We start from the raw sequence: 27,102 nt of genomic DNA, 5'->3' as shown, positions 1-27,102 counted from the left end.
TTCTCATGCTAGTATTTCATAATATTTCGTACCTTTTGCTTTTCCGATTGTGCTTATAGCAGTGTCGCCGTTTTCTCAGACCTTGACGGAAGCGCGTCGTTCCGATATGACGGCTCCGCCCTATATTGTTCGCCGGCATGTCTCGCCTGAGATTCTGCATTGTTACCTCTTTGTGTATCATGGTGATCAACAATCTGTGTTCGTACCTGTGCCTGTGATGGCCATTGTCGCTGTTGCTGGAGCTTGTTGAGGCACGCCTTACCGCAGGGAGAGAGCCGAACAGATCACTGGTGTTTGCGCGCTCGTACTACCGATATCAGGTGCCGTTTGAACCGACTCTATGGCATCGGTAAGTTTCTATTCCAGCTCTTGACTGACTAGTGACCTTCGTGGCCGTTCTACCAGCTACGGGCGGCTCTTCGAGATCATGGACGCCGCAAGTGTCTGCCGGCTCCGACGTTCACTTTTCGAGAAGTGAACGATGTCGGCGCTAGCCTCCAGCCTTGTGATAGTGAAGGTGCTCGTGACTTCCACACTTCACTCGACTGGTGTGCCGCATTCTGAGCCGCATGTGTCTGTTCTCAATTTTCCATGGTCACTCAAAATTGCAACCTTTGCCCTCCTCCACACACAACGTAGTCACAAATCAACTTGACCCCTTTATCAACCGATACGACTCACCACATTCGCCTCTTGTTCATTTCGACACGTCACAGCCACTTTCACACAACATGTCCTCAGATCCTTTGATCAACCAGGCGAATCCTAATTCGTCTGATACTGACGCTTACCACGAAGCACTCAGGAATGAATACTCGAGTGAGGCGGCATATGAGTACAGTCTTCAAGCAGCACTTCAGGGAGCAGGTCTCCTTGACCCCATCGATCACTCCTACACTGGTTTTCCATCCTTGGAACCACAAACGGCATTCGAGGATCCCAACGCCTTGTATGACTATAGTCAAGGCTCTCCAGCTTACAACTCAATTGAGGTCGACCACGATGCATATCCTCCCCTTTTTGACAATGGACGTTATTCCGTTCACGTCGACCAGGACGCAGGACCATCATACACAGCCTATCCACCAATGCCGACCAGTTCCGGTGTTGGGGTCTATGCATATCCCAAGCCTCCTAGTCCATCAGCTGTGCTTGGCCTAAACTCGGAGTGGATATTGCCTGCCGATGACCTAGTTGCAGAGCTCTCTTCGCGAGAAGCTACACTCCCGAACAACGTGCCTCATCACACTCCTTCACCTCCAAGTCTAATCTACACATCCTCAAGTCCAGCATCAACTGCATATCATCAAAGTCCCGCTCAAGGCGCGCAATCGACTACTTCAGACCTCACCTCAGAAGCACAAAGTTGGCCCGACACATATGCCGGTCGCCGAACCGCCGAAGCACGAGACAGCTTCCCATGGGAATGCGGCCAATGCCAGAAGAAGTACCTGTACGAAAACTCTGCCGTCAAGCACTGGCATCAGCACCATCAAGGGCCCGCTAACATCATCCAAAGGTACGATGCTCCCAAAAGACCCGCCCCTGGACGTCCTCGAAACAACAAAGCTGCCAAATCGCAGATTCGAAGAGGTGTGACGCCTCCTGTGGCTGCTGCAGACATGCAGGCACGAAGACAACAGACTGCACCAGGTAGTCATGCCCCCAGAGTCCATCACCCTGTGCTAACCTACTTTGTAGATGGGAAGCCAATAAACGTCACTGTTGCTGGTGCTGGTGCCTCTCACGATTTCATTACTGCTGATTCAGCCGCCGCTGTCCGCCAGCCAGATACTGAGAGTCTCTTTCTGAGTACCATAGACCCTGCACTCCTAGCAACACCTCCCGTCGAACGACTCGAGCACAGCCGTCGTCACAAATTTCCGGTTACGGCCATCGTCTCACGTCCTTTCCATACTCCCTCAACCCCGGCACAGTCATCATGCCCCAACGTCCACCGTCGTATCGCCACACTCGCTAACCAGCGACCCCTCTCGCCACTGACTCCGAGCAACGCACCAGACACGGCGCAAGAAGCGCTCCGTGGTATTCGGCGTCTCGATACTGCTACAGCACCAAACACAGCCCAAGCAGCAATCCTTCAAAGCAATCCTGGTCTCGCTGGTCGTCACGAAGCACAATTCGCGGACTTCGAATCTGGTGCCTCTCGATCTTGGGGTCTCCCACGGTCACCACCTAGCACCATCGCTAGCAAAGAGCCTGAAGAGACGTTCAGCACTACTGGTGCACAATCTTCTGTGTCTCTTAACACATCACAGTGCCAACCTGATGCTGCAAGTAGTAGTGACACACAGCCACCTTTGTCACCGTCCGGGTCGAACGACCAGTCGAAGGACAAGATCATCCTGCATCCGCATTATCAAAGATGGTACAAGTGCTTTGATGGCGTCTGGAAGCATTGGGACAATGACGTCTGTGGGTGGGTGATGGGTCCATAGCAGGATGGAAGGAGGTAGAAGGGCAATGGTCATTAAGGCGAATCGCACCTCCGCTGTGTAGCAACCCGGATTAGCCATTGCGGATGCAGAGTGCTGGCCAGAAGAGGTGAGGGGTTCGAGTAATGCGCGTTCAGCGATAGAAAAGGGCGTAGATCTGACTGAGCCGTTTCATAGGGTTCGCTGCCTACGTAGTCAATCAGTGTCATGTCGACCTGCTTCGAGCTACATGTCCCGTTAACCAGGCAGCATGCTAAAGTATGCAAGCACTCCTCACAACCTGGCCCATTTGTTGTGTCGGCTCTGCACGGTGCGAACCTATGTATTGCCATGTCAGGTCGATTAGCTCGAAGCGATCGTCGTGCCGGAAACAGGAGATATGATCATTGGCCGGTCACGACCACGAATCTAAGAGTCTCTGATTTCGCTAGGGCGGTGAGACTATGCGTGTGAAGTTCATGGCCTCGATCTTCAGACGTACTTCCGAGGAAGGCAGCCGGACACTAGTACACGGTGTGAATGCTGGAGTGGGTAGTCATGGCAAGTACCTGTCCGAGTGCCAAGAGAAGAAAATGTCGCAATCGGTTCGCAGTGATGCTGGCAGGGAATGCCAGAACATCTGCATAAGTAGTTGACGGTCAGACTCGAGAACTTGTCGCCTGGGGTTACGGAGAATGTGTAGCTCGCTGGCTACGTTCGGAGTCGTGGATCGAGGACACCAAAACACGAGGTCGCCCTACAGAAGAGCTGCTGGATCCATAGAGTACAAACATTCATGCGAATCCGGTGTTGTAGCACTCAGGTTTGGCCCGTCCAAAAATGGGAGTAGGGAATCATTGGTCGTGTAGCCCATTATTTGATGAGAATTAGGAGTGATGATCTGCCCCCCTGGAAGTCTAACCGTACGTTCACGTGACATATGGTGCATAAGCCACATAGTCTGCTGTGGCTTACGGTCTTCGTAAATGTGGCTTCCGCATCACATGCCCTGTGATTGTGAACGTCCAGTAGTAGAAAGTATGGCAGAAATCAGGAGATGTTCTTACCCTGAGGAGTAGCCATATCTCACGCTCATTATTGATCGACGTTAGGCACCAAATGATCAATGCTCGGATGTCCTGCATCTCGGATGTTCATGCGATCGAATCCGGCGGCATCAGAAACCGGCCGCGGACAGTCCGGAACCTTCACTAGAATTCGAGTAATAAGTTCAAAGTGTATCCATATGATTATTTTCACAGAAGAATGCGAGCGGCACGGCGGTCGTCGCTGATGGATACGCTGAAAATGGCTTGCCAAGGACCCTTAATGATGCTTTTCGATGCTCAACCTCAACTTCCAAGTGAGCTCATGCTTTCCCACTGTGTCTTGGCGATAGTTCGTCAGTTTCCTCAATTTACCGAATTGAGAATGTGCTCCGGTACTGCTTGCTTGCGAAAAGCAGTAAATCGCCGATGGGCAACTTTTCTCGACTAGCGAGCGCCTTCACGCACAGCCAGATTCCGTTCGGTTGCAGATCATGCGACTGACGTGACATGGTTGTCTAAGCGATGTGGAGCCGGCAACGCCATTGTAGGTCAGAAAGCACGTTAGCATCTGTCACAGATATTTCTAGCGACTGAGCCGGCTCACAGAAGCAATACTGTGGGTTACTCGATCCTGCCGTGTAGCAGGAGGGAAGCATGCTGCTTGAAACGTTACGTGAGAAAGCCACGAGACTACTTCGAATCGTATCCAGGAGCAGGGTAGCTCTTTTGACGAAAGATTGCCGTAACATTGATGACAGATTTCGGTTGTGCTGGTGCCTTGGGAGCATCATCGATCGTGCCTGTTGGCGAGGTGTTATGAGCGCATGATTGGTGGAGTTCAACGTATCTGATACCGGTACGGTATTGACGGATTTAGGTGCTACTGGGATGTTGCTGACAAGGGACAAGGGAAGCGTGTTGCATGAGTGGCTCGAAGTGATGCTAAATTCGATCCGACCCTATCACGTGATGCAGCTTCCTTGCACACTGGCAGTATTTGTTGTGCTGTAGGCTCCGGCCAAGGAAGGTATGATCATCACAGTAGCGAGATCAATATCAGCGCGATCGTCACTGCTAGATGCTCGTCAATGCTGCCGGGGTCGCCACGAGCAGAGGCTGGATTGGAGAAATTGGGTATCAATAAACCGATTGTAGGAATTGGTGGCCGGGTAGACATGGCAACACAACCGATACACGACCACCTTTTCGACGCGCTGGCTTATCGGATCAGATCAACAAAGCAACATTTCAGCAAGAAGCATCAGGACCAGTCAAGGAGTAACTGTGCGCGCAATCGAGAAAGACGAAAGTGATGATAGCCTAGCTTAGAACTATACATTGTGTCTGATAGCCTCTTCCTCAGCTATAACGAGAAAACCATATCTTCATGAATCATATGCACAGACTCATTTTAGCAACCCAATGCCACAAACGAAATAGCAAAGCAAATACTGTTCCAACAAAGAAATCGCTTCATCGCCTCTAATAAGGCGGAATAGGGTATCATCCATGACCCAGACCCAATAACAATCATCGCTATGCTGTAAGAATGCCTCTAATAAGGCAAGGTGACTGCACATATGCCTCCTCTTCAACCCGGATTTCAGAGGAAATCTTTTTCAAATCGCTAATCTGTACAGTCAGAAATTTAGCAAGGTGTATCGGCCTTCGAAGCTCGTAAACGTGTTTCGTCCGGTGTTGAACGCCATTCTAAGACAGTCGTGAATATAATCGTAATATGTGTGATAAGCCGAAAGGAAATGTAGATTTTGACAATTTCGAGGGCCAAATGTTGCTGAGCCTGCCTGGCTCAGGGTCGAGTATCAGACAGGCTCTTTGGACGTAAATTAGAGCCAGTCACCATGGCAGCTTTGTTGGCTCCCATCTTTCTGGTCAATTTCGCATAGTGCAAACCACATGCATTGCAAAGAGTTCGAGCACCGTCGGGGCCGCGGCGCCACTCCGGGGTTTCTGCTCGGTTACAGCTGTGGCACCGCCCAGGAGGTGCGGCTTTGCCGCGACGCTTCTTCGCATCACCTCCCGCGAATCCTCCTGTTTTGTAGTCATCGGATAACCTGTGGTAGTCGTCGTCGTATTGTTGGCCTTGAGCGGCACGTGCTCTTTGTTCGTTGATCGCGTTCTGTTGCATAATTGCTACGTCGCGTAACCGCGTCAGATTTTCTAGAACATGGTGAGAATACCTGATCATCTCGTCGACGTCTGTGGTTCCCGGAAGACCGTCGGTGGGAAAGCTCGAACGGTTGGCTTGATGATGTCTTTGACCCCATATCTTGGCAAAATCCAATGTATGCGCTGAAGCTTCTGCAATCTGAAATCCGTTAGTGAGGTGTAATACCGCTAGAACAATTGTCTTACCTCGCTCAAGGCAAGCTCGGCATCGTATACATCGAGATGCCTTTTCACGGTTTCGTTGTATGGCCTCGACTCGGGCTTCACAAACGGATTCCGAGTTTCGTCCAGTTTTGCGTGATGCTCGAAATTGAATGTGTTCGTAGATGGTGGAGGCATGGAAACTTGTTGAGCATGATATTCAGGAAATGGATAGCCGGGGCGCGTGGGCTCTGTAGAATACGAAGACCGGAGGGGAGCATCTGCTGTGACATTGGTAGTTGATAAGGGCCCGGGAAGCCTGTGATGTGAGGATCGCGGAGAGCCAAGAGTACCAATTAATGGTGGTTGTCTGATGTCTGGTGGCGTTGGTGGAGGAGGTACGGGCTTTATCGAGTTTGAATCGGGCATAGCAGAAATTGATGATCGTAAGGCCGATGCTGGCGCAGAAGGTTGTGAGAATGGGTTGCCAGGACCTCTTGGCGCCTCTCCAAATGTTTGACCAACCGCTGAACCTGCTGCTGAGGTAGGAGTGAAATTTTGAGTAGAAGACGCCATGTCCGTGCTTTTTAATGCTTCTGATATCGAGGGTAGCGAAGTGGCACCCTTGGGGGACTCTTTGTCATCTCTGGTCGAACGTCTTGAGCTTGATTCCGGCGGTGATATGTAGCCCGACATAGTTTGCCCGGGATTGGTGGATGTGGCCGACGAATACGGAGGGGGTGGCCCAGAATATGTTGACGGCGGACTGCTCGTTGTACCCTTTGAGACCGCATTCAGATTTGGCAGCGAATATCGGGTGTGATCGGCGTTTTCGATGCGATACTTGTCGAAATCGAAGTTATTTATCGGCGGCAAAGCATCTCTGCTGAACAAGTCAGCACATGTAGATGAACTGTCAAGTGTTAATACGTACCTTTGCCGACTAATAGGTTCCAGCGACGCCATACTTTCGACAGTGAAAGTAGGCGCTTATGAAATAATGTCCTCGTTGCTCACGGATGGGTTTCTGACCATGTGGACGGCAAAGCAAGCGGTTCGCGATTGCTGTATGTTCCCGGGCCGAATTTCAGGTAGGACTGCCACGAGCGCACCACATGCAATCACAGCCAGACTCGACTCGAGGCGTGAACCAGAGAGGTATCAACGTATCGTCCACACTATCCTTTCCCCACAACAGCGTCCAATATTTGTCAATCGTGCAAAACTATTCCCAAGAAACTTCTAGTCATGCGATCCAGCTCGAGCGTCCCGCGCGATGTCCAATTCCAAGTCCAAAGCAGGGAACAGGATACAAAGGAGCCTCGCAATCGTCGGTAATGAGTTTATGCTAGGAAAGTCGTAAGGTCGAGCTGTAAATCGGTGGGTATGGTGCCTCGAACAATTGTGTTACAGTGAAGAGATGAGTGCTGAAGGTAGGAGTCGTGGCGCAGATGCACAGAGAATCGAGAAGTGCGTTAAGGTGGAAAGAACGGAAAGTCCTGACGGAAGAAGCGTCAGAGAAGCAATGAAAATAGGCTTGAGAGAAGTCTAGGCGAGGTAGAGAACGGGAGATGCACGGTGGCAGATTCACACAGCACAAGAAGGGTTCAAAGGAATGCGAGCATGCCAGTGGACGGGCGTCCACGATACTAGGATCATTGACACGGATACCTGGGTTGCAGATTCCAAGACACGACGGAGATAGATCGAGAGATCGCACACTAAGCTAGTGGACTTTTTGAGGGGCACGTCGGCATGATGGATTCTGGATGGCGAGCCCCTGCAAAGGTGCAAGAGATCGTGTTTCGCCGTTAGCTTTTTGCGGGCCAAAAGCGAGGGAATTAGTACCTGTGGACATGTTAGAAGCCTGGCCGAATGAGCTGAAGGCACGAAGCCCGACGCTGCTAGGGTGGGATCAAGGACACGAGTCGTTTGCTCCTACACGCCGCTTTAGGGCCGCATTATTGTACCGCAAAGATTGATCATAAAACTAGACCTAGCCGAGTATTAGCTAATTGCTGCCATTTCTGTCAAACTTGTGCCTACTGAGTGCGAGTGGGTGGATGGTAAAGCTCTTAGACGACGTAAAAATGACCACTGCATCACACCTCTTCTTTGGCTCTTGGACACTGGCCGGGGTCCACATCCATCAGGTTGACTCATCGGACCAACCAAGCTAAGGCCAGGAAGGCAAGGTGCCACAGATCCTGCCCCACCAGATACTACTGGATCGGCGGCTTAATCTCTCTCAATGATGATGATCACTGCATCTTGTCACACCCCCGTACATCTCTCGGCCTGAATGCACATGGCAGGGATCCCCGAAGTAATGCTGGGAAGCACGTTTTTGTTAATGGTTGCTACGGGCACAGTGTGGGCGTGTGACCTTGAGCCGCCTTGCTTTCATCCACCACGGGAATGATCTCGCTACGATGGGCGAGCTTCACTAGAGATTTAGAAGTTGGATGTACAGTACGCAAAGTATGCGGGACGCCATTTGAAGGACGGACTTTAGCAACATCGTGATTGCACTCGTATTCCTGATGCTAGTGCAGATGCTGGAGATTCGAAGTGGTGGCGTGACATGATTCTCGATACGTACTGTACAGTACACTGCATACACGTCGGGCATGAAATCAGGGCACACTCGCCCCTATGCCTTTCGAGATACGGCGACGATAATGCCTTCACTGCAATACAGCAAGCTAGAGAAAGCTCATCCACGCGAGCTTGCTGAGCTCTGCAAAGTCGTCCAGTTCGCTGGACCCTGGACGATCATAGCGTCAAAGGCACAGCTGCCCGATCCCTGCAGATCTCCTTGCAGACACATCTGGCTGATGCATGAAAATGGCGAAATCTCGTCAAAACACAGATCCGGCCCAGCGCAACTCGGGCACGGCTTTTGTCAGCTGAGTAGAGTATATGTCTGGATACTGCGATTGTGTATTTTTCTCGTCATATGGCGCCGACGGTAGAGCTGGTGGGTTTCAGGCTTCTGGTATTGCGGTCTCGAAAATGTGGCTTTCTGCTATCTGCGGGTAAAGCAACTGAAAGCGGGAGATCTTTGCTACACGTGGACAGAGGGCCACAATTACCGTTTGAGATCGGAGAGCACGGAAGTGTATTTCCCACCCAGACTTGTCGTTTGGTCATCATTTCTGTTTACAGCCAGTCACGACGCGATCTGGATTCTGTTATCGTTGGTCGATCTCTCCAGAGATGGTCCCTGCCAGGCGGCCTCATCGGCCTCTTTGTCCACCAATCATTTGCAATCATGTCAAGTTGCTCATGCAGTCATCTTGACTTCGAAATGCAAAAGAACACTAGACAGCGACGGCGCAGCCACATGATCGATGTTTAGATCGAATGCCACATCACTCATGGGTCCAGATCTGGTTGGCAGCACCTGCAGTCAGCAGTTCGATGAGCTTTCGCTGTTGGCTGGTTTCAAGATGGCATCACGAACACGAATTTTTGCTTGGCTACCACGTTTCTTTTGTTGTGGCGATTCCTCCGTAGCTGCACGAGAGCACTGTTTACCCTATTTGGTAGCAGTACACGATCTAAAGTTACTGTATGTACACGCGAACACGAAGTCGATATTATTGATATTCATCGTTCTGACCCACCAACATAATGCTCATCGTCGCGCTGCCGTATGACAGCAGAGTACTTTATTCTCTTCATGACCCCAATATACGTTAAGAGCTCGCACTTCAGCGTAATGTTGGCTGGATAACTTCCACTTTTAGCCTTGCATTGGTCGCGACTTTGAGCATTTATCATCGGTTGGTAAGAGTGTACATATGCTGACCTGCCCCTTCCGTCTCCGGTGCAAACTGTTGGTTGGACTTTCTCAGCAATGATACAGCGAATGATAATCCGATTCACTGAATGGCCACAATGCCGATGAGGCCTCTTACACGTTATCGACAATGATGTTCTAGCAGCCAACGCCACGAAAATTGACAACATTGTTCAAGCACCATGTCGGTCTGACTAGAAGACAGCATCGGCGATGTTATGCATCACACCTGGACGAGTCATCGTCATTAGCGTACGGGCAAGGGTATCGCATCGTCGATCCTGCACACGGCACAATCCGCATGATCCTATCACCACATATCTGCTTGTGCAGACAAGTCACTTCAAACGCATTCGATGTCTCCCTTTTCCTGTGACGGTCTTGCAAGTGCAACCTTTCCATCAAACGTCCAAGCAAGAGTTGGAACAATTCATGTTGATGTCTTGTCTGATGCGTTCTCGTGTACACTACGAACTCTTCAAGTCAAGAGGACGCCCATATCAGTGTTCTATGGATGTGCTCACCACAATGTTACATGCGGATATAGGTGGCTGCTTCGAGTTAGGCACTATTGCGATTGCAACCGGCCTGCTATAAGCTATGAGCTGGGACTAATCACACTGACACAATCCCAGGAATGCATGATTCGCTAACGGGGAGACTCAAATGTTTGCTGCTTCTCGATTAGCCGGAGTCTTCCCACGCGAGGGTCGATAATGCTGTTTGCGATGCGGCACGCAGCTGATACAAAAGAACATGCAAGCACTTAGTTCCATCTACACCTGGAAGAGATGGTTGCCAGACTCGGTCGTTGCGTCGAGTTGCATCGCTTAACGCACTCAAGCATTGTTGAAGGCCTTCGACGACGATTCAAGTTGTTTGTAACTACCACAACAGCGCAAAGGCCGTACTGAGCTGAACATCGTGCCGTCTAGCCCTATTCGGGTCGGTCCAGTCTGCAATGTCCCGCTCGCTTAGTAGCTGAGTAACACAAGTACCTACGTAGTACAATTAGGAAGGAGAGACGACAATTTTATCTCAACCACTGTTACATTTCCGTATCCAAAGATTCCATCGTTGCACATTTTGACAGCGGACACCTCAGGTTGGTACGGTCCAGCACATGGCGGCCGTTATACTTCAATATGCAGCTAAGCATCTGCTACTAGCAAGTAGATGCAGCTGTTTGCAGGCTTTCCTCCTGGATATTTGTCTCTCGGCTGCATAGTCGAAGCTAGCATGACTTAGTCGCATTCCGAACTGTCTGTGAGCCCGTATGCAATTATCGTAAATGACTTTCGAACACTAATGTGATGGTATATATGCAGGGACTGATGCGCTGCTGCCCTACCCAACCCTCGAGGGAGTGCTTCTGTTATGTACAGCACACGAAAACGGACCATCCCTGTTATCTCCTCCTTGCAAAGCCCAGGCACATCTGGCAGCCTTGCCGTAAAGTGTCAGATCGCGAAATCAGACGAGTCTCGAAAGATCTGCAAAGCCCGCACATCCTGACTGTGCGCTGTCTTCTTCGGTAGCACAATGATCGATATTAATCAAATGCCGAGGACCCAAGAATGGCTCAGGTTCTTCATGCCTCCAAGGTAGGGTCGATATGTGCTCGGAGGGCATAAAGTGCTAAGGAGCAAACATCTTGTCCTTCACTGCACGAATATTGCGTAGGACAACTTTCATGTGGCTAGGATGACCACAAATATGCCGTGTGTGGGAATGCTCGTGCCTGTCTCGGAGATTCGGACAATCCTTTCCTTCTGCCATCGAGTGTTGCTTCCTGCAACTGGACAGGGAATAGAGCATTTTGCATGATCTTTGGAACGGCTTCAATAGTCGTATCCATATCTCCTGATGGGTCGGTACTCTCGGAACGGGCGAGATCGGAGACATTCTTGGAGCGCAGACAGGTGGGTGAATACCATGTCGAGGATGGCACTGCTGATTCTTCGATGTGTTGGGGTCCTGTAAAGGATCCCCAGTGTCCGTGAACATGAGCACCTGCTCGACCCTAGCCATGGACCATCCAACAGTACTGTGTTTGTGCTAACGCGATATGAGTCTGCGACGTAACCGTCCATGACACCTCTTAAACGCCAGACACCTTGCTGAGTCCAGTCTAGCATTATTTCCCTTCATTTCTTCCTGGCTTGTGACCCGACTTGAGCTCTTCCCAGAACAACTTTACAAAGTTCTTCACACCGCCGTTGCTCGCAGGATCTTCAAGGCTGGTGCCACCGTAGTACTCCGGTGGCTTGCCATGCTGCAGATGATGTATCTGTTTGTGCACTTTTTGCACGCCTCGATGAAAAGCAGGACTTCGAAGGAGAGTCTCGACAAGCTTGCGCTGTTGTCGCAATCAGCAAATGCGCACGTCGTCGATGGATCTAGGATACCTACCTCAACCATCCACAACCAACTCATCTTGACTCACAATTAACTGTTATCATACTAGTTTATACGACAAGTGGATTGAGTTGCAAACATCTACCATGAAACGATCATTGTAAGTGGGATGAGTTGATGGAAGAGGCGAAAGACGAGTTCAAGTGTTTAGGTAAGCGACATCATCCACTGGTGGCTCGGCAGGCTCCCAAGGCGTGAAACGGCCCACCAGCGAACCATCCTCGGGCCTTATTCGTGCCGTATCTTTGGAGATGAGGTCAGATCATTTTCGCCATATCCATATTATTGTCACGAATCACGCTGACATACGCTCTTGCCATGCCTAATTATTGCTGAAGACAAAATCCGTGGAAGCCACTTTAGCGACAAGTGTTCTCGATACTGGCACCTGAAGGCTTCATCCTGGGCGGTGATTCGCCCCATTACGCGCCTGGTCTCCTAACTTGCAGCGGCACGTCTACTTCGATATATACCATTCCTTGAGGCATCTGCAAGGCTGGACTTGCATTTGGAATCATCTTTGCTGAATCTTGCTCTTTTGGACCTTCCTGAACACTTTTGGTTGTATCGACGAAAGCGACTGCCAGTCAGTACTTGAATTTGAGCATCTTGCCGTAGCACCATACGCTTTCACCTATCCTTCAGCAGACTCGTGAGCAATCAAGAATCCCACATCAGCCATCACGACTGTCTCTCGCTTCTTCTCCGACAGACACTCAGGCGCCGCCACAGAAAGAGTCGACTCTTCTGAGGAATCGCCATCGAGGCGACAACGTTCTCTATTACAACGTCTCCACATCCACCCATCGATCAAGCGTGGCAAGTCGCCAACACCACTCCGCCCGCCAACGGCTCCAACTGCAGTCTCCGGCGGGTCTCCATCAGTCACCACCATTAGGCAGTCTCCTTCTCAATCCGATGCTGCCACTATCGAGGAGATAACCAGAATCATGCCACAGTCGCTGCTAGTAAGCACCCCTCCGCAAGCTAGTTCGACAAAACGACAACGTTCGGCGGACAGCCGTGACCCCCATCCCCATCCCCGACCCGATTCCGCTGGACAAAATGGATCGAAACTTGCGAGCTCCAGGCCGAGCAGGACACCACTAAAAGCAAACGTCAGGATCCCCGCCTACCTGGAGAAATCGAGGAGTGGTGAGTAAGGCCTAGTGCTAGCCCCCAACAACTGACGGTGTTATAGAGATCTTGGCGACCTTTCAAGAGGTCGAATGGAAACAACGTTTCCGCTTGTTCCATGCTATGGAGCATCCAGACACTTCGCCATACAAGGTTGATCGATCCGAGGTTGTCATAAGTCGAAATCGGTATGGGAACGTGCAGCCATGGGATGCTTCGAGAATCAAACTGAAGACACCAATATGTGGCTCAGATTATGTCAATGCGTCTCCTATTGTTTTGAAAAGTCGCAGTCGAACCTCGCTGGAATCGAGGGATAAATCTGCTCCACCCGAGGTGAAGTATATTGCGACTCAAGGGCCAAAACAGGGCCAGAAATCTCATTTCTGGCATATGGTCCATCAAGAAACACCGGGTGATACCGGGGTTGTCATCATGTTGACACAGCTAGTCGAAGAGAATAAAGAAAAATGCGCCCAATACTATCCTGTTGATCTTGAGGATCCTACAATGGTGCTCTTGCATGAGGAGAAGACGTCAGAAAATGGTGATACTGGTGCGGCTAATGATGGTGACGACCCCTTCCTGGATCATGTTACTAGTTCTGGTACTGATAATTTTGAAGCAAACAATATCGATGACTCGACCACGGCGATAGAGCCCCCTCAAACCGACACTACCTCATCGGACACGATCACACTCCTCTCGAAAGAATTTGACAGCAGTGTAGGATGCGAGGTACGAAAGCTACGGCTAACAATCGACAACATCCCCAAAACCATCTTGCACTACTTGTTCGGTAGGTGGGCAGATTTCGGCAAACCAGAAGCAGCGGACAGGAAGGCGTTGATAGAGCTATCAAGAAGGACCTATCACGAAGCTGGCAACAGTCCTCGTGTGGTACATTGCAGTGCTGGCGTTGGCAGGACCGGGACCTGGATCGCTTTGGACTTTCTGATCCGCGAAGTTGAGGAAGATAGACTTCTTGACAGCATGAAGGGCACTCCAAAAACCCATAACCAGAATGCAGTACAAGCCAACAGCGAGATCAACAAAACTGAAACCTGGGGTAAGAGTGGTCCGCAAAAGGTCAGCACACCAACGCAGGAAGATGGTTTCGATAAGGATGAGCATGATCTCATCTATGAGACGGTAAATACATTGCGAGATCAGCGTATGATGATGGTCATCAGGGAAGTACAATTCTCTTTCCTCTACGAAGCTGTGAGAGAAGCTGTGCTGGAAAAGTATCGCGCCAGACCTGAAGGTGCGCTCGTGACACCTGCTGCAGATCTTGACACACCTCCACCAAACAAGTCGCGACGCGTTTCGGAGGAGGGCACAGCCGAGGGCAGTGCCAGCGAAGCTGAAACGGAGATCATGGACGTCGACGTGCGGCAAAACACGGCAGATGACTCGGATGAAGATCCGTATGCGGCAGTGTCTCCGGTGAACGTCAGAAGAGGTATGAGTAGGGAGAACAGCCAAACGAGTTGATGCAGTCGCGAGACTTGCAGGTTGCCCATCCGGTACATAACATGCAAGGACAAGTATGAGGAAAGCAATACAATCAGCATTTGACACAAATTAAAGACTGGAATTTGGTTCCTGCATGCGGATCAGCTTCTTCTCCACGCCAGAAGTTTCGAAATGCATGCTTATGCATTTCCGACGAGCCTGGTGCTGATCCAGGCACTGATCAAACCGGATAGTGAGTCATTTCGCGTAATACGTGGCTAACAATGTTCCGGCAGGACCACATTTCAAACCTATTTGGTGTCGATGGGTGACACGTCCAGTGTTGTGCTGCAAGTCAAGGCTTGGAGCTCTGTTTCAGGAGTGCTTGAGCATTTACGACGGGAAATATGGTTCGCAAACGAAGTGGTTCCCAGATTTGTATATCAAGCGGTACGTTTCCTGATGTTCGTCCTTTCTCTTCATCACTCCAATTTTCATCAATCCACCAAGATACACTCTATGCTCAACAATGGCTTGTCCTACAGTCCCATGGCACTGTTCATCACACCATATTCGCCTTCTTCAGCTTGACGGCCCTTCACTTTCGCAGCATTACTCGCACTCGCTCTACAATCCAACCTCGTCAGCACACCGGCATTTCGATATGGCTCTATCATGCCCGTTTCTGTATTGTGTTGTGACAAGCTGTGCTACTCATCTGCTCGTCTGAGTCTCCAAGCAAAGGCTTCAAGGCACTTCTCGACCATGGAACCAGGTCGCTGCGTCCTCAAACACAACGTGCGAGATCGTGCTTTGAATGAGGTATTCATAGCCGGTGAACTCGAATCAGAGCAACAAATCCCGGTTTCTGATCAAGCAGTCATCCGGACGCTGATCAGAAAAAGGCTTACATTCAAGAGTCTCAACGCGTGCGCACCGCAGCCGATTGCCATCTTCCGTCCCAATACCCTGTACGTCTCTTCTACAACATTTCAGCTGGTACCGGATATGCTCAGAGCATATAACTTCAACTGACGGTTCTCCTCCTCCCAGCATTTACGAAACCATTCGGCAGAAGGCATGTCATCAGACACAAGCACTGCTTCACCAAACCATCGATGATACCTCTTTTGTCAAACGGTGGGTTGTGTACAAGAAAAACACTTTCACGCTTGGTGTTGCTCATTTACGATCCATCGACAACAGCGATGCTATGGCTGTGCGCTGGGAGACTGTCTCAAACAAGCTTACGGTCCTCGGCGGACAGCCCAAATATCAACGAGGCAACTTGCGGATATTGCTGGGTCCTCACTGCCAGAGGGGCTCGTGGAAAACACTCTGCTGGTATTCTTGCGGCTCTTCTTTGTGCAGGCTTGACCAGAGCCACTGAAATCATCAGCAGTGTACTTCAAGGAGAGGTCGATATAGTTGCTCCTCGCAGATTCGGAAAAGCACTGAACGCCGCTCCACCTCGTGATTATGAGCAGGTGGTGCAGCAAATGTTCAGTCACAGAGCTGATGCTGAAGCACCAGGCCCACTGGTGGTGCATTGAAGGCTGCACTGGACCGCAGTCACCATAAGGTGGTGAAGATACTACTGAATGCAGGAGCAGATATCAATGCTCACGGGACTTGCCTACTAAACCGAGCGACTTCACGAAAATCATGCCGCAAGGCCTCGACGCACCTACTAGACTTCTAAACGAGCGGGTTTTCAGACCACGTCAGTATCTTTTGCCCTTGCTATCACTGCTGGCCTCCAGAAGCTCGCTAGTTGACGGGCTATATCACATAAACTGTGCAGGAATTGACACCATCCCCCCTCAATGAATATATTGATTGCACTTCCAGAGGCACAACATACCTATGGTGGCGTCGAAAGCAAGAGTTTTAATGATTCCAGGCGTCTCATTCTTGATGTCTGTCAAGTTCCTCTTCACCAAATCCTCACCACATCACCGAGGTTCATTGAGTCCTGATATCCCAGCGACTGATGGAGACTTCTCTGCGTACATCAAGAACCTTTGCGAATTGAGTCACCCATTACACAAAGATGATGTTGTTGTCTGCTCTGCGCGACTATCGTAGCTGGCATCTCAACTCTTCAATCGTCGAGAAGCAGCATACCGGTAGCAACAAGGTGACCTTCGAGTATGAGGTGAAGGATCAGCTTCCTGCAACATTTACTGCGGTCAGACCCACGTACAATGGACATGGCTGCGATACTCTATCTCTGGATATCGGTTGCGGGACCAGATCCGTAAGCGGTCGAGGTTCGCTGCTGGTTCAATTCTTCTCTGTGCTTGGAAAGATCAAGCTAGGCTTGATCTGTGGTGGCAAGGAGAGGTACGGTTGAGTGCTGGTTGTGTGTACCAACAGCGATATGTTGCGTCCTGCGATGAAGGTTACCCGACTCATGGTCATATGCACATATCGCAAAGAGCAAGCCGCGTGCTGTGATGCTTACATCCGAGAACGATTTGGAGTTCGGTGAGAAGATGATACGGACTGCAACATTTGAGTATCAAGTGAATCAAGTGACGCTCGACTCATACGTCCTGGACGCATCGCAGCAGTACTCAGCTATACGATTGCTGTCATTGCGACACGTCGACGAAAACATTTCTCTGCGATGTCGATACCATACCGACTTCCGTCGATATGTACTTTCACTACATGCCAGACGACCTACTTCTGCTACTTCTAGTCAATGCCCTTATGACAAGTAGCAATTCCACATGTTCAACCACCTCATTCAACGTGCCGAAAAGCACGCTTCCTGGCGTATCCATCAACAGTTTTGACATTGTCAGAAATAGCAACGTCTATATGCCCGATGTTCTCTCCCTCATGGAAGCATACCCTGCATTCATCTGCGGAAGCTTTTACCGCCCTCTCTATAGTCGTCAATCCACCCGCATTTGGTATATGCCTACGAGTACGCCGTCTTTGGCAGACTCTGGAAACGCTGCAGACGACTTTTACTTAACCATCGCGACATCCGGCCGGCACCAACCGCTCTCACCTACATTTGGTGTATACGCAGCAGGAGGTTCACGACAAGCATTAGCAGATTGTGGTCCGTACCAAAAGATGCTAGCTATTGCCCAGCCGATAACTGATGTCGAAGCATTCGTCCTCGGGTCGCCAAACTTCAAAGATCTATGGTCCTTAAGGGTCTATGTTTCCTCGTAGCACACACGCTATAGCGGTCGTACATCTCTATGGCGATTACGGAGTGTGAGGTCGCAAACACCGGATATCAGGTGCCGAGGCGCCAGAATGTGAGATCGAAATCACGATCCCTGGCCTGCGCCCTAAATCATTCAGGGATTTGTCCTCGGGGAAGGAACAGGTTACACCTGAGCATGCAAGCAGACCAGAAGAAAGCACGCCGCTTGGACTTTGCGAAGTCTATACCTTGAGACAGTCCGAATGGTTCAACCTTTGCTCCTATGTGGGTGGGGAATCTGTTACAGCTCACTATCGAGTTGTTGTATTGTTATACGTGTGGACTTCGAGTTCACGGGGACGGTGTTGGTTCTTCCTGGATAACTAGAAACATGCATGCCCGCCAGCTAGCTAAATGGCCGCACTCCTACGACTCAGCATTTGTATATGTCGGTCCCGAGGTGGCAAGATGCCTGCAGTGCACATATGATTTTGGGGAACAATACCACGTCGTGGATGCAAGTATAGAGTCGCGATAGTATGAAGAAACGATTATGGATCGAATTCGCAGTTTGCTTCAGTTCTTTTCACATTTTATGTACTACGTAAGATCCCATGATCGCCGCAGCATGCCCTTTAGGTACATAGTAACCTTTCCAAGTCGTGATCCTGAACACCTTGCTGAACGCTCAGACCTATCCTTTCGTGACAAATCCCATCCTATCCTGTACCTTTTCCAATTTGGTTTCTAGCAATCGATCGCCAAGAACAACCCGTTCTGAGCATTTTGCTCAAGAGTGACCGATCCAGGACCACCACTGACCATATCCTTAGTCAAGTAGAAAGCCATCTCACTTTTGCAATCGACCAGACCACCACCATGAGTATGTGCACCTGTCTGCTCAGCCCAGAAAGTGAAGTCGATACTTGCATTCTTTGCACCTTCCTCCATGAACGGTGCAATAGTCTCTGCTGTGATGTTTGTGCCAGCAGGAGGGACACCCGACAGCTCAAAAAATCGGATCAGACCATTGTCGTATACGCTGAAGGATCGATCTTCTGTCACTGCCCAGCCAAGGGAGCATTGGGTGGCTGTGGAAGGAATGTTGGACCATACGGCGACTTGGTCTTGGACGGAGTTGCTAGAGCTGCCATTCATGACATTGAGGATGGTGGATGTTGATGGAAACTCTGGGACGTCCTCGTAGATGTAGATGTTGTGCATCTCTGGCATGAAGATCTTCTTGAGACCGTCGATACATTGAGGATCATCCTGTCGGGCTTTGAGAGGGGCTGCCAAGGTGATGCTGCTGAGGGTTGCGAGAGATCCGATGACTGTCAAGAATGAATGCATGTTGTCTGTGCGTGTGGCAAATGTCTCAAAGAACAATGTTGACAATGGTGAGCGCTGATATTGTAAATGAAATGTTGCTGTCGAAGGTTGGGAACTTGAAGGCTGAGAGCAGAAAAGTGATGCTGGGAGATCGAAACAAGAAGGCTGGAATGCTGCTGCATCGGAATCAAAACATACTGGGACTTCCCTACCTTATGAACTTCTTCGATTCGATTGCTACTGGTATCAAAACTGCAGCATTGAAGCTCGTGACCGTGGAGTACGCCAGCCCATCAGTCAGGCGATGCTGTGCATGCTTGTCTTACCGGCTTGCTCGCATCACGAAGAAAGAAGTTATTGAGGCAAGCAGCATTGGCGGGTTTGCTGCGGTGCCAAGGTCATCTTTTCGTGCCTGCCAAGGACGGCCGGGGCATGCGTTGCGTTGATCGCCGCCCGAAAATAGGTGCATGGGAATAAAGTCGGGGGGCCGGTACTGCCCTGGCAGACCAAATCACTGGCCGCCAACCACGTGGAATTCCGTCAAATGAGCTCGGCCATTTCGCTCTCAAAGGATTTGGGTGTCGCACACAGTTGCATGAGTAGACGTGTCGTCGCATATTGCCTGCATGACGGTAATGTGGTGGCATGATCATGCTCACTTCCGAGCTGACTGATGTTCTTTGTGTTGTGAGCTGTGAAGAAATGGAGCAGTTGAGCGAAAGGTAAGTGAAGCGACCTTCACTCAGTGGAATGCACTGCAAGCATCTGTCAGCTTGCACTGGCAAATTATGCAGCGACCGTCCTCAATGAGTCATGGCACTTCCATCGTGTCGGTATATCAGATCTCCTTCAGAGGCGCAGAGAGGATTCAAGAGCTCGGCGCGGTGTTTGAAGATCTTCGTATTCGCAGATGGAGATCGCAACCGCAACCTCGGCGCAGGCGGCGCTACTGATGCGGACATGGTCGCCTCCAATTTCTCCAGATCTCGATGATGTCCCTGTTATTGCTACTGATGATCGTGGTATGATCACCGATACAACGCAGTCACCTTCGCCAGCGAAGAAGGATGATCTGAAGCCTGCAAAACGGAAGCGAAGAACGCTTCAATATGTATCAAGGCATTTTTCACAGCCGCAGATGGCAGTGAAGGATGAGCAGGGAGAAAGGAAGCGAAAGAGGAGGAAAGTGGACAACAACAAAGAGGACAAGCATGCGAGTAAAAGTGACCGAGAGACTGCAGAAAATGACCCAACTGTTGAGTGCAACCCTGCGAAAGAAGGAGCACAAGTCGTAGCAGGCACGACCAACGGCAACAGGCGCAAGAGGAAGGCGCATGTGGTCGCTGATGCGGAGAAGCCTATTGAAGCCAACGAGGTTCAAAGCAATCAGGGTATAACTCAGGAATCCGTGCTTGCACCATGGCAGCAGGTCCTGGCTGCGCCTGCCGAGCAACAGCAAAAGACCTTCTCGAGGATCTTCTATGGCCTGAATGTGGACGAACTATCCTCGGACTCAGATCTGACTGACGTTCCAGATGACATCGGTCCTGACCCATTCTCACGACCACCAGCAGCCAAATCACAGCGCAAAAAGAGAACATCATTGCGGAAGGTCAAGCTTGAAGATGCAGAACTCGTCGCTGTCAAAGAAGAAACACCCAAGGCTAAATCAAAGCCGAAGAATGGGTTGACAAAGTCTCCCTACTTCCCTCATCCACACAAGCCACGTCCGCATTTTCTTTCCACCCTACCATTTCCGCCATTGCATCTCGAGCGTTTCGGTCTAATGCAAGAGCGATTGTGCCATGATCCATTCCGTCTTCTCCTTGCGACAATCTTTCTCAACAAAACTCCAGGCAGCCGTGCTATGCCAATATTCTTCAAGTTGATGGAGAAGTATCCTACGCCTGAGGCCCTTTCTAAGGCTGAGCAAAGTGATGTGACGGACATCATTCGCGAGCTGGGCTTTCAGAATCAAAGGGCAAGGAAATGCATTGCTATGGCGAAGGGGTGGGTCGAAGATCCACCTATCAAAGGTCGGAGGCGGAGAAAACCGGACTACCCCAAGAAGGGCAATGGTAAGGATATCAAGGCCGACGAGGTGGTCGACGATGCAGATGAAAGAGTAGGGTGGGAGATCTCGCATCTACCAGGTCTTGGTCCATATAGTCATGACAGCTGGCGTATGTTCTGTAGGGACGAGCTGCGCAGTCTCGCAAGTGCGTACAATGGGGAGGATGCAGAAGCAGAAGGCGACCTGCCATTTGAGCCCGAGTGGAAAAGGGTACTACCGATGGATAAGGAGCTTAGAGCTTGGATGACTTGGATGTGGATGAAGGAAGGTTGGATCTGGAACAAGGAAACTGGCGAAAGGACTAAGGCGAGCGATGAGCTGATGGAGCTTGCAAAGGGTAAAGGCAATGTGGTGCTGGAAAGTGACAACAGCACCTTGCTTGTCAAATCTTTGCATGAGGATCAGCCGTCGCCCATGAAGCTGAGTTCACCGGAGAAGAAGGACGTCCGGGTGGAAGCTCCCGCTGGCGATTTTATGCCAGGCTCGGCCAAGAGAGCTTCAGGCTAGGCTTTGTGATATGAATAGTCAGTTCTCCTTGTACAATTGTTGGCTCCCAAACATTTCAGGTCAAGTGGTGTAGAGTACGGCGGAGAAAGCGTTGAGTAGGCTGCCACAAACCGCGAACATACGAAGGGTCAGGTACTCGCGAGATTGTTCGAATTGAAGTGGCATGCTATAACTCGATACGACTCTCTCAAAACAACCATTCATACATAGATCTATACTGCGTCGTAGATAATCAAGTACGCTCGGCAGGTATTCCTTGTCTAGTCGCTTCTCTAATAGAGTGCTTCGTATATGTTCCGTCTCCTTTCATGGCCTGAAGTCATTCTTCAGGCTGTTGTGATAACGTCTTGTCTTCGAACACTACACGACGCGGCCCTTGTTCTGTTTGACGCTCTTGACATTCATATCTTTCCATGCGAGGATCGCCACGAAACCCACAACCCAGGTCGAGACACCAGCAATCAACAAGAATCGCCAAGTGTCGCCGTAGGCTCTTTGAATTGCCAACTGGGTCGGTGAGCCCCACTCATAAGACAACTGTTGTGTGATGTCGCCATATATCAGGGCAAGATTTTCCTGGTCTTCAGCAGGAAGATATGCTGCGAGTTTCTCAGGCATCGTGGCTTGCCAGATAGCAGAAGAGATTGTAGAGCCGATGGCATTGCCAATGTAACAGAACAGATTGAGTAGAACAATTGAGATGGCAAAGCATTGTTGTGCAGAAGCAGCGGCCAGAATGCCAATCTCAACCATAAGCATCAAGATGCCAAATCCAAGATTGACGAAAAGGTAGCTCATGACAACATAGCCCACATTCTGATGAGGTTGCCGGAAATGTATCATCAAACCTGTGCCAAGGACTACCATAGGGAAGGCGAAGTAAAGACTGACAGGTTTATAACGTCCGGTGTGTGAGATTGTCATCCCTTCTTGATTTCTGGTCTGACTGTTGGTGTCGTCGCATCTCTGTACTCGCAACCACAGCAAGGGAGCGTGCGACCGGAGACTATCTTTGGCACGGCTTTGGGTGCTCATGTGTTCTCGAAGCAGAGTGTTCTCAACCTTCATCTCGATGAACCAGAACCAGATTTGATCGAAAAAGCCAGAGAAGAAACTTTTCCAGACTTGCTAAATTTCTTTACTGCTCGTGGGAGCTTTGCGGGCATGCGCAATAATTGATACTCCTTTCAACGTTCCGGGAGCCCTTGGGTTGATCTCCCGGAGATTCCTGGTCAAGTACTGCTGTACCTGAATGCATTCTTCCTTCTCGTAGCTTGCGGTAATATTCTTCACGACGGGCATAAGCATGAGCGTTTCCGCAAAATCCTCATACGTTTGATACGCCACCTCAGACTCCACCAGACTTATCTCGACGCTTACAAAGCCGGCAGCTTCCAGTATTCCTCTCACGCCTTCTTCTGAGGACCATGGCTCTTGAATCAAGTTTAGCTTTGTTCCTGGCTTGGTTTGCTCAAATGCGTCACGAAGCGTATCAATATGCTGGCTGCCTTTGCCACTTGTCATTCCAAGCACACCGCCAGGACACAAGACTCGATGCGTCTCCGCGAGAGCCATCTGAGCATCGGAAAGTAAGAAATAGAGATGTCCGCCGGTAACATGTGAGACCGAAGCAGTAGCAATCGTTGACAGATCGTGTGCGTCGATTTGGCGAATCTCCAGTCTGTCCCAGGCGGGTTCCGAAGCAGTGGATTTGCTTTGCTTTGCTTCAATAAGAACTTCGAGCATGGGCTGGCTGAAATCACCGGCCAAAACGCTCGCCGCAGCAGGTATGTCAACACCGTAAGCATCGAGAATGGCCGATATGACAGCGCCTGTACCACAGCCATTGTCAAACAGACCACGTGCTGTCGAAAAGGGCCAGATCTCGTTCATACGTGCAACCATACTCTGTGTTGTACTTCCTGCTTTGTAGCCACGGCTCTTTTGGGCAAGCTCTTTCCATGAGTCACCAGTCGCTTTTGGGCAGTCAGCAAGACCCCGATGCCCTTCGTAACGATCAGAGACTTACATTGCGACACATCTTGTGTCATAACTTGGATAGTTTCTGGAATTGTGCAATGGATTTTTTGCCCCTTGCTCAACGCAGAAGCAGAATGTCCTTGATTGTGACCAGAATCGGTTGCAAGTCTTCATACTCGATATGCAAAGCCGACACTTATACTCATATGTGTCTCGCTATGCGAATGTGATATTAGCTTGTCCTTGTATGTCACCGGGACATGTCGAAGTTTCCGAAAGAGGTAGCGGCCAGAAGTCTCCGCCTGGAGGCTCCTGAGTGTTGGCAAATGAGACTGTTCTAAGGTAGAAGTACTGCCATGCTCAGATACCTGGACTTGTTTGATATGCCTCAACGAAGATTTCTGCGAATTCCATGTACATCAATTGGGCAGAAATTGAATGTGAGAGGTCGTGCGGTCATCAATTCGGCCTTGTATCATGCAGCGCGAGTGAAGTGGGATTTATCTGCCAAACCACAAACGAGACCGGCAGCTTTCAGGAATTCAACTCTCGAAGCGAGCGAGCATCATTTCGAACCTCTTATCACCACCATCTGATCCGTGTGGTCAATTCGCCGGCACTTCAAGTCAGACTCGACATCTATGGTGTGCACCAGTCGTTCCAGAGATTTGCAACGAGCGTCTCGAACTTCTGCAACCTGGGAATCCGAGGAAACAAGCTGTGCAGACATCTACAGTCCATGTTATCGCTGAGGATCTTCAGATATGAGGTCTTGCCGCCCCGCCGTACCGATCTTGTTTTTATTGCCAATGCGACCGCTGACAAGTGCGCTAATCCGAATCATCGACGGCTGGCCAAACTCTGCTGCAGTGTGGGCAAAGACATTGGACTGGCCGGCCAGCTAAGCATCCTGCGTCGCACAGCTCATTTGACGGCACAAGTAATAGCGAGATGCCACCAGTGCTCGATGAAACCCTGGTTGTGAGGCTGGTAAAGTCGAGACATCATGTTCTCTGCCATGTGGGCTGATGAGCCAGTTTGTCTTGCGTTCCTATTCGATGAAAGGCACTCCACACCTATCCTAGTCAATGCGGATTGGCTCGCAAGCGCACTTCTCCGAGCCTCAAAGCATCAGAAGATTTATATCCATGAGCTTAGCTACAGTGCTTATATTTCTAGAAGATCAGATCCTGTGCTAGCAACGAGTTTTGGCAGTTTAGGAAGCGATAGAAGCTCCGCGGATACCCACAGCACTGCACACGACGGTGGGTGGTCGTTCTTAAACAACCATGCGTCTCATCAGTGCCCTCACAACGAGCTTACTGCTCTCAAGCTTAAGCACAGCAGCACACCTTCCCAAGGACGAAAAGCTTCTATCACCACTACCTCAACAACCCATAACACAAGATGAAACAGATGACCTCGCAAAAGTCATATCCTCCTCATCGCTCCTCTCACTTCACAGAGCTCTGGTAGAAGTCGAATCAATATCCGGCAACGAGCTCTCCGTCGGCGAACTCGTAGTCTCAACTCTAGAAGCCCACAATTTCAGCGTAACAACCCAATCAGTCCCCGACGTCAACAACGCCTCCGCCAAACGATGGAACATCTACGCTGTACCCGATGCAACGAAGTACTCCTCTAGCCACGACTCATCTCCAGCCAAGAACAAAGACAAACCAGCTCAACCAAAAGTGATATTATCCTCACACATCGACACAGTCCCACCCTACATCCCCTACTCGCTCTCCCGCCCAAAACACTCCAAGTCGGCCTCCGACATCCTCATCTCCGGCCGCGGAACCGTAGACGACAAAGCCTGTGTCGCAGCACAGATCCAGACAGTTCTCAACCTGCTCTCCACTTCCAATTCAGGCTCCAGCTCGATCAACCCCACCGACCTCGCCCTTCTCTTCGTCGTCTCCGAAGAGACAAACGGCTCAGGCATGAAATTCTTCTCCAACTCCACTCTCTACACCTCCATCTCATCTAACCTAAAAGCCGTGATCTTCGGCGAACCAACAGAAGGTAAACTCGCCTCGGGACACAAAGGCATCTCAATGGCTCATATCATCGCGCATGGGAAGGCGGCGCACTCTGGGTACCCCTGGCTCGGTCACAGTGCGAACAGCATGATCTTGCCTGCGCTGCTCGCACTCGATAAGCTGGGTGATATGGCGCCTAAGGACGGCGGGTTACCGCGCAGCAAGGAATTCGGGAATAGCACGGTGAACGTGGGGTATATGACCGGCGGTGTCGCGGCGAATGTAGTACCGAAGTTCGCGGAGGCGAGGGTTGCGTTTCGGCTTGCGGGTGGGACGCCGGAGAGTATCAGGGAGTTGATACTGGGGGCTATTGGCAAGGCGGATCCGAAGGGCGAGTTGGAGGTTGATATCTTTCAGGGATATGGGCCTGTGCCGCTTGATACTGATGTGGAGGGATTTGAGAGTATGGTTGTGAACTATGGGACTGATGTGCCGAATTTGGAGGTGGCGGAGGGTGTGAAGAGGTATTTGTATGGGCCGGGGAGTATTCTTGTTGCGCACGGGGATGATGAGGGGCTTACGGTGAGGGATATGGAGAGGGCTGTGGTGGATTATGAGAGGTTGGTTAGGCATGCGTTGGGTTTGTAGCTCACGAGGTCAATCCGGGAGAGAAGTTTTCGATCAATGACTCGAGGTAGATCTACAGTACTTCGTGATCCGCAGGAAGCTCCCTCTTCGTTTCGATTCCCTTTCGCCAAGAACAATATGCGCCGATTACACCGAATGTTGTATCCAACAGAGTCTTGTTCTTGCGAGGCACTGTCTCGTCGTTGGACCCATCTGAACACGAGGGATGTGTAATCACCGCCACCTCATGGAACAATGGTAGGTAATACGCCTGTCGAAGCTGGTAATTTAAGAACGCTTCATATGAGGCAGGCAATTCCAAGCACTTGAGCTGCTGCTCTGCAAGCTGTTGCTGATGCACAGCAGTCTTGTCTCTTGGTACTGGTATGCTCTGCCAGCCAAAGACTGCGCTCCGATAGCAGTTGTGTAGCATTTTCTTACATGAGCGGCATATACCGTCCTCGGCAAAGCTCGTCGTCGCCTCCACATTATATTGGCCCTTGCTGTTAGGAGACATCATAGTTCCTGTATCGCATCGGATGCAAATGATGCTGCAGGCCGTGGCTCGCCATTGTTTGCATACTTGCATGGCTGCGAAGATGGGCCGACGGTCTGCGGCGAACGGATTGATGTCCTCAGCGAGCTCCGCAAAATGTTGCTCTAGGACAAAACGCAGGACCTCTGCAGGAAGATCGGTAATGTTCGTTTGTTGGTCCTCGACTGTCTGCATCAGTGGATCGAACATGCGCTTGAAGCGCTTCGTGGGCATGAGATTGTTGAATCGATACATTG

General features: G+C 50.4%; 10 protein-coding genes across 10 annotated transcripts; 4 read left to right on the top strand and 6 right to left on the bottom strand.

Moving 5' to 3' along the window:
* Nucleotides 1-340: 340 nt before the first annotated feature.
* On the top strand, nt 341-2,459 carry PMZ80_004561 (uncharacterized protein; the record flags this gene model as incomplete). Its single annotated transcript, XM_064872985.1, has 2 exons — nt 341-349; nt 717-2,459. The coding sequence occupies 2 exons, from the start codon at nt 341-343 to the stop codon at nt 2,457-2,459; spliced, it is 1,752 nt and encodes a 583-aa protein (XP_064731643.1).
* A 2,835-nt stretch (nt 2,460-5,294) lies between these two features.
* On the bottom strand, nt 5,295-6,781 carry PMZ80_004560 (uncharacterized protein; the record flags this gene model as incomplete). The annotated part of the gene is made up of 3 exons (XM_064872984.1): nt 5,295-5,813; nt 5,861-6,698; nt 6,750-6,781. 3 exons carry the CDS (start codon nt 6,779-6,781, stop codon nt 5,295-5,297), a joined length of 1,389 nt encoding a protein of 462 aa, XP_064731642.1.
* Nucleotides 6,782-11,757: 4,976 nt separating this feature from the next.
* On the bottom strand, nt 11,758-12,056 carry PMZ80_004559 (uncharacterized protein; the record flags this gene model as incomplete). The annotated part of the gene is made up of 2 exons (XM_064872983.1): nt 11,758-11,979; nt 12,033-12,056. The coding sequence occupies 2 exons, from the start codon at nt 12,054-12,056 to the stop codon at nt 11,758-11,760; spliced, it is 246 nt and encodes an 81-aa protein (XP_064731641.1).
* Nucleotides 12,057-12,988: 932 nt separating this feature from the next.
* On the top strand, nt 12,989-14,672 carry PTP1 (tyrosine protein phosphatase 1; the record flags this gene model as incomplete). Its single annotated transcript, XM_064872982.1, has 2 exons — nt 12,989-13,193; nt 13,240-14,672. 2 exons carry the CDS (start codon nt 12,989-12,991, stop codon nt 14,670-14,672), a joined length of 1,638 nt encoding a protein of 545 aa, XP_064731640.1.
* Nucleotides 14,673-18,552: 3,880 nt separating this feature from the next.
* PMZ80_004557 (uncharacterized protein) lies at nt 18,553-19,158 on the bottom strand (the record flags this gene model as incomplete). Its single annotated transcript, XM_064872981.1, has 1 exon — nt 18,553-19,158. One exon carries the CDS (start codon nt 19,156-19,158, stop codon nt 18,553-18,555), a length of 606 nt encoding a protein of 201 aa, XP_064731639.1.
* An 889-nt stretch (nt 19,159-20,047) lies between these two features.
* On the top strand, nt 20,048-21,718 carry PMZ80_004556 (uncharacterized protein; the record flags this gene model as incomplete). The annotated part of the gene is made up of 1 exon (XM_064872980.1): nt 20,048-21,718. One exon carries the CDS (start codon nt 20,048-20,050, stop codon nt 21,716-21,718), a length of 1,671 nt encoding a protein of 556 aa, XP_064731638.1.
* Nucleotides 21,719-22,078: 360 nt separating this feature from the next.
* Nucleotides 22,079-22,585, bottom strand: PMZ80_004555 (uncharacterized protein; the record flags this gene model as incomplete). The annotated part of the gene is made up of 2 exons (XM_064872979.1): nt 22,079-22,534; nt 22,580-22,585. 2 exons carry the CDS (start codon nt 22,583-22,585, stop codon nt 22,079-22,081), a joined length of 462 nt encoding a protein of 153 aa, XP_064731637.1.
* Nucleotides 22,586-22,846: 261 nt separating this feature from the next.
* PMZ80_004554 (uncharacterized protein) lies at nt 22,847-23,769 on the bottom strand (the record flags this gene model as incomplete). Its single annotated transcript, XM_064872978.1, has 2 exons — nt 22,847-23,694; nt 23,748-23,769. The coding sequence occupies 2 exons, from the start codon at nt 23,767-23,769 to the stop codon at nt 22,847-22,849; spliced, it is 870 nt and encodes a 289-aa protein (XP_064731636.1).
* Nucleotides 23,770-24,987: 1,218 nt separating this feature from the next.
* On the top strand, nt 24,988-26,331 carry PMZ80_004553 (uncharacterized protein; the record flags this gene model as incomplete). Its single annotated transcript, XM_064872977.1, has 1 exon — nt 24,988-26,331. One exon carries the CDS (start codon nt 24,988-24,990, stop codon nt 26,329-26,331), a length of 1,344 nt encoding a protein of 447 aa, XP_064731635.1.
* Nucleotides 26,332-26,383: 52 nt separating this feature from the next.
* Nucleotides 26,384-27,100, bottom strand: PMZ80_004552 (uncharacterized protein; the record flags this gene model as incomplete). The annotated part of the gene is made up of 1 exon (XM_064872976.1): nt 26,384-27,100. One exon carries the CDS (start codon nt 27,098-27,100, stop codon nt 26,384-26,386), a length of 717 nt encoding a protein of 238 aa, XP_064731634.1.
* Between the last annotated feature and the right edge of the window lie 2 nt (nt 27,101-27,102).

The sequence above is a fragment of the Knufia obscura genome (assembly GCF_036327395.1).
Source record: "Knufia obscura strain CCFEE 5817 isolate CBS 148926 chromosome Unknown scaffold_4, whole genome shotgun sequence".
Lineage (NCBI taxonomy): Eukaryota > Fungi > Ascomycota > Eurotiomycetes > Chaetothyriales > Trichomeriaceae > Knufia > Knufia obscura.
This window is presented reverse-complemented; position numbering and strand designations above follow the sequence as displayed.